General features: G+C 39.8%; 1 protein-coding gene across 1 annotated transcript in view; it reads left to right on the forward strand.

The window, feature by feature from the left end:
* Positions 1–8904, forward strand: part of CAP2 (cyclase associated actin cytoskeleton regulatory protein 2) — a 137779-nt gene extending 128875 nt beyond the window's left edge. The window contains exons 12-13 of the mRNA XM_082662616.1: positions 3672–3812; positions 6928–8904. Of these exons, the coding sequence (XP_082518742.1) occupies positions 3672–3812; positions 6928–7038 (252 nt within the window). The 3' untranslated portion in view covers positions 7039–8904. The remainder of the gene's footprint in view (positions 1–3671; positions 3813–6927) is intronic.
* Positions 8905–9153: the final 249 nt, after the last annotated feature.

Raw genomic sequence — 9153 nt, forward strand, 5'->3', positions numbered from 1 at the left:
TACTTTTAAACTTTGAGAATAAAATACAAAAGAAAATCAGTAGAAAAGCAATTAGGGTCAAAAAGCACAAACTATAAAGAAAAGGACAGGTGAATCTAACCACGTTAAAATTTATGTGTTCAACAGAAGACATCACATACAAAGCTGAAAGATGGGGCATGGATTGAAGAAAGATACTTGCAATACAGATAATCAAAAAGGATTTATAACCAGAATTTATAAAGAACTTAACACAGGGCTTCCCTGGTGGCGCAGTGGTTGGGAGTCCGCCTGCCGATGCAGGGGACACGGGTTCGTCCCCCGGTCCGGGAAGATCCCACATGCTACAGAGCGGCTGGGCCCGTGAGCCATGGCCGCTGAGCCTGCGCGTCCGGAGCCTGTGCTCCGCAACGGGAGAGGCCACAACAGTGAGAGGCCCACGTACCGCAAAAAAAAAAAAAAAAAAAGAACTTAACACAAATCAAGAGGAAGACTAACAACTCAGTAGAAAAATGGACAAAGAATATCAGGGCAATTCAGAGAAGAAAAAGTGAAGTATTTGATAAATAGGTGAACATATGCACAACCTGCCTAATAGAAGAAGAAATGCAGATTAATTAGCTATATCTTCTTACACTCAACAGTTTTGAATTCAGGCTGTCCTTACTTTGCAAGGGGCATGTTAGCTGAAACGCATGCGTATCCGAACTGTGCAACTTGAGGACTGCCTGTATATTAAAAAGTCTCATGGTACAAGCGTTGTTATTAGAACCCTGATACATCAGTGTTGGGAGAGTAAACTATTACACTCACTGTGCAGAGCAAATTGGCACCATCTAATAAAGTCAAAGGCAGTCATAGCCTGTAACCAAGCAATTTCACTCTTAGGTGTGTGCACTAAAGAAGCTCTAGTACAAATGTTGATGAGACATGGATAAATGTTTATTGCAGTATTATCCATAATGGCAATAAAAACAAAAACAATTTAAATGTCCACCAGCTGGTAAATGAATAAATAAATCCACCTAATAGAATACTGTACAGTGGTTAAATAATGAATGAACTACACTTACATGTATAAAAATAGGAAAATCTCAGAAGCAGCCTTGAGTGACAAAGGCAGATTATAGAACAATAGGCACTGTGTAATGTGTCCCTTTATATAAAGATCAAAAACATGCAAAACAATATGCACATTTTAAATATACTCATGAGGGCTCAAGTTCACCTTACGCAAGAGACAAACCTGCTGTGAATTGTAAATACAAAATTCAGAAGAGTAGTTACATCTGTGGAGGGAAGGAAGGAGGACAGCGAGATGGGGGATGGAAGAGAGGGGGCTTCAACTATATTGTAAGATGATAGTCCTAAAAAAAAGGCAAACGAGCCAAAACGTTAAACTCTGATAAAGCTGTTTAACAGGCATATATGTATTTACATTGTTGTTATATTATTCTTTGTATGCTTCTATGTTTGAAATATACATTTTTAAGGCTATGGGCCTTAAAATAATCTGGAAGGATAAATCATGGTTATCTGTCCAAGAGGGATAGAAACTTGGCAGCGTGGTTCAGAAACAAGGGAGAGACATTTTACTGAACACTTCAACCTTCTGGATGTTCAAACCAAGCGAATGTCATTACCTATTTAAAACATTTAATAAACTATTTTAAAAGGGCCTGGACACAATAAAGACAGAACGCAGATTAGTGCAGGCTGCCTGGGGATGAGGACGGAGATTGGCTATAAATGGGCATGAGGGGTATTTGGGGGATGACGGAAATATTCTAAAACTGAATTGAAGTGATCGTTGCACAAATTCACTAAATATCATTAAATTGTACACTTAAAGCAGGTGAATTTTATGTTTTCACATTTTACTTCAATAATGCTGTTAAAAAGATTGAAAGGAGGAAAAGCGCACAGAGGAAAGTTCATATGATTTACTTCAGTAATTCTGTTTTTTTGCAAACTATCCTAGAAAAATAGTACAAATTATGGGAGAGAGGAGACTGAGATATTATGTGGAAATTTTTTTAAACGTATAGAGAAATAAATTTAAGAAAAACAAAGAATACAGGTACATGTATTAAATGCTAGAGCATTGGCCTGGGCAAGGTCACATAGCACCTGTCACTCAACAGGGGAGCTACTTTTTAGTCCGGTTCTCCTGATAAGGAACAATCTCTGTTCTCAAAATGTTTACAGAGTACCAGGGAAAAAAGGCATGTACTGTATATAATTTACTCTAAGGAAATATTGACTAAAAATGATGTGGAAATGACAATTCTTATCCTCTCAGGGCTATTTAAAAAGTCTACTGCTTTTCAGATTTTCAGATACATCGATATTTTAGCATTTTATGTGCTAAATGTGCTATCCTCGTGTGACCCCACTCTGTCTCATAAATGAATCTCCTAAGACACACTGACAATTTACTTCTTTCCCTTTGCTTGCCTGGTATTCATACAGTTCTGGTCGCTATGGAAATGCTCTTCATCATTATAAAATAAACCTAGAAATTGCCAAAACATTACTGCTGACACATTCTTGATATATACATATAGATATTATTTTATTTTATTTATGGCAAAGCCCTGTGCTTACCTGACCTTAAACTACCTCTGCCTTTTTTTTTTTTTTTTTTTTTTCTTTTGGCACTGGGGCTCAATTCCAACTTGGTGTCCAGTTTCTGTGGGGAGAGGAGAAAACAGAGAAGTGTGGTGACCTGGCTAGATTCCCCTAAGGAATTCTTTACATCACCTTCACCATCACAGGAGTTGCTCCTTTAATTTGCAACCCAGCCTATTCTTCAGGGTGAAAGAGGAGATGTTGTTATCACTTCAATTACCATTACGAGAAGGAAAATTATGTAGTTGTAATATGGTCGTTGGGGGAATAGTCTTTGCCTGTAGAGATTTGGGGGGCGGGAATATCTGGAAACTGACTGTTAAAAAAGAAATTTAAAACTGATCATAATGTTTATAGCACTTGATATTTGTAACAATACAAAGAACCACCTCCTCTTGTGTATGGTACTATTTACCTATACAGTGAGTAGCCTGAACCAAGTCTCCAGTTTGAGCTCCTGAAATGAATACATTTCAGAATACCTAGACACTCATTATCTCATTTAAGCTTCACATTCAGCCAGTGAGATTTTTATCTAGCAAAGGACTTACGTGAAAAGAATTGTAGTGTTTCTTATTTATTCTTATTTAGATTCAGGAAAAATCTTCTCAATTACAGAATAATTTATTTACTCTTAAATGACAGTATTAGTGAGTGTTTTAATCCAAGTTTCCTAGAGATTCGTCAAAACTAAAATTTTAAGCACATGAAAGCAAATGCATCTTGTTTCTTTTATCATGAAATCAAATATATGTTTCAAATCCACTAACGGGGTTGTGAAACTTTTTCTGAACATTTAGCTGCTGTTTTCCAATTAGTCCCTTTATTTTGTGTCAGGAAAGAGACCCTGAGGTTTGAGAATCCCCTTGTGTGGTCCTTTCATTCTGTCCCCAGATGACACGTACTAATTCACCCTGGAGACTTTGTCATTCAGGCAGCCTCTGCAGCCCTAACCCAGCCATTCCTAATGCTTGTTTAGGCCTGTGGACTGTACTTATTTGGGGACATTGGAATTTCTGTTTATTTGCTTTGGCCCTAGATTTTTTTCCCTTCTATTTCAGGTGATGGGGAAAGTGCCAACAATTTCCATTAATAAGACAGAAGGCTGCCACATATACCTCAGTGAAGATGCGTTAGACTGTGAGATCGTGAGTGCCAAGTCATCTGAGATGAATATACTTATCCCTCGGGACGGTGATTATGTAAGTACCTTTGAAAAGACTGTGAAGAATTTTTCTTATTAACATTCTTAGAGACTGATTAATCACCTCCCAACCTTTGACCTTCCTTTGGAGAATAATTCACAGGCAGGAGAGGAAGTCAGAGGGTGGCTTTTCACCTATCTGCTCCCCTGTTAGTTTCTTGACTATGCCCGGTCCTGGATCTGTGATTCTCACAGCATTTTCCTAATAACTACCTTAATGGGCTAGCTGTTATCAAATAGTACACCAGGCATCTGAGTTCATATTATTTAGGACTAAATATTTTCCTTTGCTATGGTGGAGGCAAACAGAAAAGAGGGAGAAGCACTTTGGGGGAAAAAAAGGAGGGAAAGGAGGTAATAATAAGTGGACCTATTTGTATAGGTATTCTCATGTCAGTGGTTCTCAAACCCAGCATAAGAATCAGCTGGGAAGCTTGATGAAAATACCAGCTCCCAAACTTCACACCCAGAGGTTAGATTCAGGAGGCTTGGAGGGGGCCCAGGAATCTGTAGTTTTAATATACCCAGGTGATTCTGATATTATCAGTCCATCCAGTGACCCTTCTAAGAAACGGTAGCCTAAGCCACCATGTATTTTCTTTGTCTCCTCTCCCCAGCAAAGCAATTTCTAGAAAAAGCAAGCAGATATTCTCACACACTGAAGAGGAAGCATAAATAAATACCTTTTCTGCATCATGCAGTGTGATGGACTTGCTGGCTGTTGCCATTTGAAAGCAAGTTATTACTTCCTATTAGTTGTTGCTTTTTTTTTTTTTTTTTTTTGATGTGGACCCTTTTTAAGGTCTTTATTGAATTTGTTACAATAGTGCTTCTGTTTTACCTTCTGAATTTTTGGCCGAGAGGCATGTGGGATCTTAGCTCCCCAACCAGGAATCAAACCCACGCCCCCTGCATTGGAAGGCGAAGTCTTAACGCCTAGACCTCCAGGGAAGTCCCTAGTTGTTGCTTCTTGAAAGTGGAGAAGTAAATCCAGAGATCATTCCCTCTGGTTCTAGCTGTGCAAGGAAGCAGTGAACTGGGAAGGATGGGAGAAAACGTAACTTAGGCACACCTTTGAAAGAGGACCCCCCCCCCATTAGCCTATGGGTCAATCACCAGCTGTCTACACTGCAGTCAGCACTCAGGTTAATCTCCTTAGGCAGACAACTGGATTGCTGCCATGTTCTCCTTTCCCCACCTGCCAGTGAGCACTACCCAGGCACACACCACATATTTCAGTTCAGAATTCATTGTTTAAGTCTAAAGAACAAAACTCCACAAGCATTGGAGTCACTAGGTATCTGGACAGCCTAACCCTGAGCTAGAGAAGTATCTCCTCTTGGGCTCTCCACCTAAAAAAAAAATACTGAAGAGCTAAAGCCAATACAGAACAGCTTCAGAAGAGGAAAGCTAAAAATTAGGATGATTCCTGGCCTTTGCAGCTGTTTAAGCAGAAGGCTCAGCTTCATGGAAACTGGCTGGAACTGCTAAGAAAAGCAATGGGGGTTTGGACGAGCACTGCAGACTAATTAAACTAGAATCCCTGGATGTGGTATCCAGACATCTGTATTGGTTAAAACTTCCCGGGTGATTCCAGTGTGGAGCCAAGATTGGGATCCACTGACCTAAAGGATGAGTATAGCTCAGAACCTGAGCTTTTATGCTGAAAATGTAGTCTCCCCTCTATAGGTGAATTATCTTGTGTCTTCAGTCCATGGCCCACTTCACGCATTTTCTAACTGGGGGTAGTAGGGAGCAATACAGAGGTCCTGCCACGGGCATTGTAATCTCGAAGTAGATGGTGGGGATGATTCATCCTGAAGGGAATCAGTCTCCCAGAGAAGGTCTGTCATCACATTACTATCATGTCACTCCCAAGAAAGACTGGGAACAGCTGTAGTGCAGTTACCATCAAAGAGGTACCTCCACTCTGGAGCACTCTCCACCTGGCTTGGTTTATTCATCAAGAAGAGCCCCAGAAAGGATGTTAGCCACACACACACGCGCGCGCGCGCGCACACACACACACACTAGGTTTCTCAGACTGTGGCTTCTTTGCTTTCTCTTAAGACTATTGCAGATTTCACTCAAGGAGAATTCACCACTCATGATAGAAAGGGCCTTCCCTTTAAAGTAGTTAAATAGCTTCTTCCAAAAGAAACAGCTGGACCCAACATCTAGGAAGATACGTGTTAGTGTGTGTATTCCAGTAGATGTGAAACATCACATCTCACCGACAGATGAGCACAGGCACCAGCTTATCACACTGCGGTACAGGAAGTCCAGGGATGTCACAAAGCCAGGGCTCAGGGGACCGCTCCTCAGCTTCCTTTCCTGCCCTCTCCTGCAATGACTGGGGAATCACTCTCCAGGAAAAGGAGAGAGCCCAAACTAATTTTATTTTGACTCTTCTGCATTTTTCTTTGTGTGTGTGTGTGTGTGTGTGTGTGTGTGTGTGTGTGTGTGTGTGTGTGTAGGGGTGTGTGTGGAAGGGGGGCATGTATTCCCCAATGGGAAGAGTAGGAAAGCAGGATGAAGGGTAACAAGTTTATATATAACTTGCAGCACATTTTTATATTTCATCAGAGGGTAGACATAATGCCGGGATAAAGCCCTTATTCAGACTGGGGGCCAGCAGCCTTGGCATCCCCTTGGAACTTGTGGGAAATGGAGATTGTCATCCTCTTTCCCAGATCTACTGAATCAGACAGAGTCTGCCTTTCATCATGATCCCCAGTGCATGTTTGAATCTGGTGCAGGGTCAAGGGTAAAAAGTCTCAGGTTTGATCTTTGGCTGCTCAGAGGCTTGACCTCTCAGGCCTCTGTTTCCTGTAGATGGCATCTCAATAATATCTAGCTCTTAAAGTTCTTGCAGAGATTAACTGAGTTCACGTATATCTGGTGCTTAGCAGAATGCCTGGTTCTTAGTAAGTGCTAGCATCAATGAGGATGCTGGCAGGCAGTCACAGAGCTGACACGTGACCATGCATCGCTCCCTGATGCAGGTTTGGGTTCCATAAAAATGTCTTTGTCCATCATGTGACACTAATCAGCCTTCCATCTGTTTGCAAAGCCTTGGTTTAAATAACTTTGTTCTTCTGGCCTTTTTCCAGAGAGAATTTCCCGTTCCTGAACAGTTCAAGACAGCATGGGATGGATCCAAGCTGGTCACTGAACCTGCAGAAATTATGGTTTCTGAGAGACCCCCGAACCCCCTGACCTGAATCCCCCCCATCAAAAAAACAAACAAATAAAAGCAGCATTAAAGACCTAGAAGTTGCAGTAGCACCTACTGCTTTAGCTTTGGCCTCCAACAATTCTGTGCTATAGAAACAGCATAATTTCTGGCACGCCTTCGTGGGCATTTTGGAATTTTTAACGTTTCTTCATGATTTGCCTTTGTGTGTGATTTGAGTTCCACATGATGACTTGTGAGCGTTATACATTTAAAGGAAAAAAAAGAGAACTCTGTTCCCCTCATATCATTATCACAGTAGTTAAGAGGTAAAAATATTGCATGACTCACTTTTACACTTACATTTAATTGCTAGTTGATAAATAAAACCTTTGAGAATCTAAGATGTACATTTTTATCTTTCAGACAATTTCCATATATTTGGTAGTATGCTCTAAAAAATGTACGATTTTTGTTTTCTTCTTTTTACCACCTTTATCAGCATGAATACACTGTCAGCCTGAATACATATTTCAACCCATGTTTTTAAAACAACATAAGTTCCGTACTAAGAACCACATCCAGTTTCTTGGTCCTTGAAAAGACCTTTATTCTTTGCAGTTACCAGAAACCAAAAGTAAACTCTAATGATTTATCTTAAATACTTTTCTGCCATGTCACTTGGAAAACTTTTACTTTTCTGAGATTTTTTTTTTTTTTTTTTTTTTTGCGGTACGCGGGCCTCGCACTGTTGTGGCCTCTCCCGTTGCAGAGCACAGGCTCCGGACGCGCAGGCTCAGCGGCCATGGCTCACGGGCCCAGCCGCTCCACAGCATGTGGGATCTTCCCAGACCGGGGCACGAACCCGTGCATCATCAGGCGGACTCTCAACCACTGCGCCACCAGGGAAGCCCTACTTTTCTGAGATTTTTATGCCAAAAGATTGATAGGAAAAAGCAGGGTGTTTTTTGTTCTATAATACCTCACAATGTTGCTCTAGGAACAAGCTCAGTTGTTATTTTCCAATTTTGAACCTGTGAAATATCAGATGCCTTGTAAGTGATGTCTTTAATGTTTTATTATAGACTTTCTTCTTTTCCACTTGCCAGACTCGCTAGCCAGTCTCAAAAATGAAAATGAAAAAGCCGTAGTTATATTACAACTTCTAAAGCCTAAGGGATTGTTTGTTGGCTTGGCTTGCCGCTCCTGTTTTGCAGTGTTGATAGTACATGCTTTTTCAACGCGAGAGTAACTCTGATACTCCTTTCTGTCTTGTTAGTACATAGTGCTGAAAACCTGCAACTTCTTGGATTACATGTAATGAATTTTAGTATAATGCTTGCAGACCCAATACAAGCATATATATTGTGCCTAGTACAGCCTTTGGAATACATCATTTCCATTTTTTAAATATCTTCTATAACCGTATAGTATTCAAATTAGTAATGCTTGTGTACCACAGTTTTGCTAGAAAAGTTTTTGTCCGTATGAAGAATGTTGTGGCTTTAGTAAATACCTTTTTTTCAGCTGTAAACTTATTCTGAAATAAAGTAAAATTCTAATTGTTTAAATACTGTGATGAATTCAGGGTGTTAAAATATTTTCCTCTTTGATTTGCTCCTTGCTCGTATGTCAGCTTTAGAAAATGCAGCTGAGCTTTTCTAGTTGAATTAGAGAATTTACCCAGCATGCCATCAGTTTCCCTGAAGAATAGCTTCTTCTAGATAAATATCAGATAAAGCCATTTTCAGTTGGAAGAACTGTCAGAAAAGTCTAGAAGCAAGTTTTTTTAAATATTGCATTAGTTTAGTTTGAGGTGTACAGCATAGTGATTCAGTTATTTTTTTGCAGATTGTATTCCATTCTAGGTTATTACAAGATATTGAATATAATTCCCTGTGCTATTCAATAAATCCTTGTTGCTTATCTGTTTTATGTATAATAGTTTGTATCTGTTAATCCCATACTTCTAATTTATCACTCCCCTGCACTCTCGCCTTTGGTAACCATAAGTTTTCTATGTCTGTGAATCTGTTTGTGGTTTGCATATATCACTAGATTCATTTGTATTATTTTTTATTTTAAGTTTTATTCATTTTTATTATTTGTATACATATAAGTGATATATAGTATTTGTCTTTCTCTGACTTATTTCACTAAGCAT

This window comes from Grampus griseus (assembly GCF_964374135.1).
Source record: "Grampus griseus genome assembly, chromosome: 10".
Lineage (NCBI taxonomy): Eukaryota > Metazoa > Chordata > Mammalia > Artiodactyla > Delphinidae > Grampus > Grampus griseus.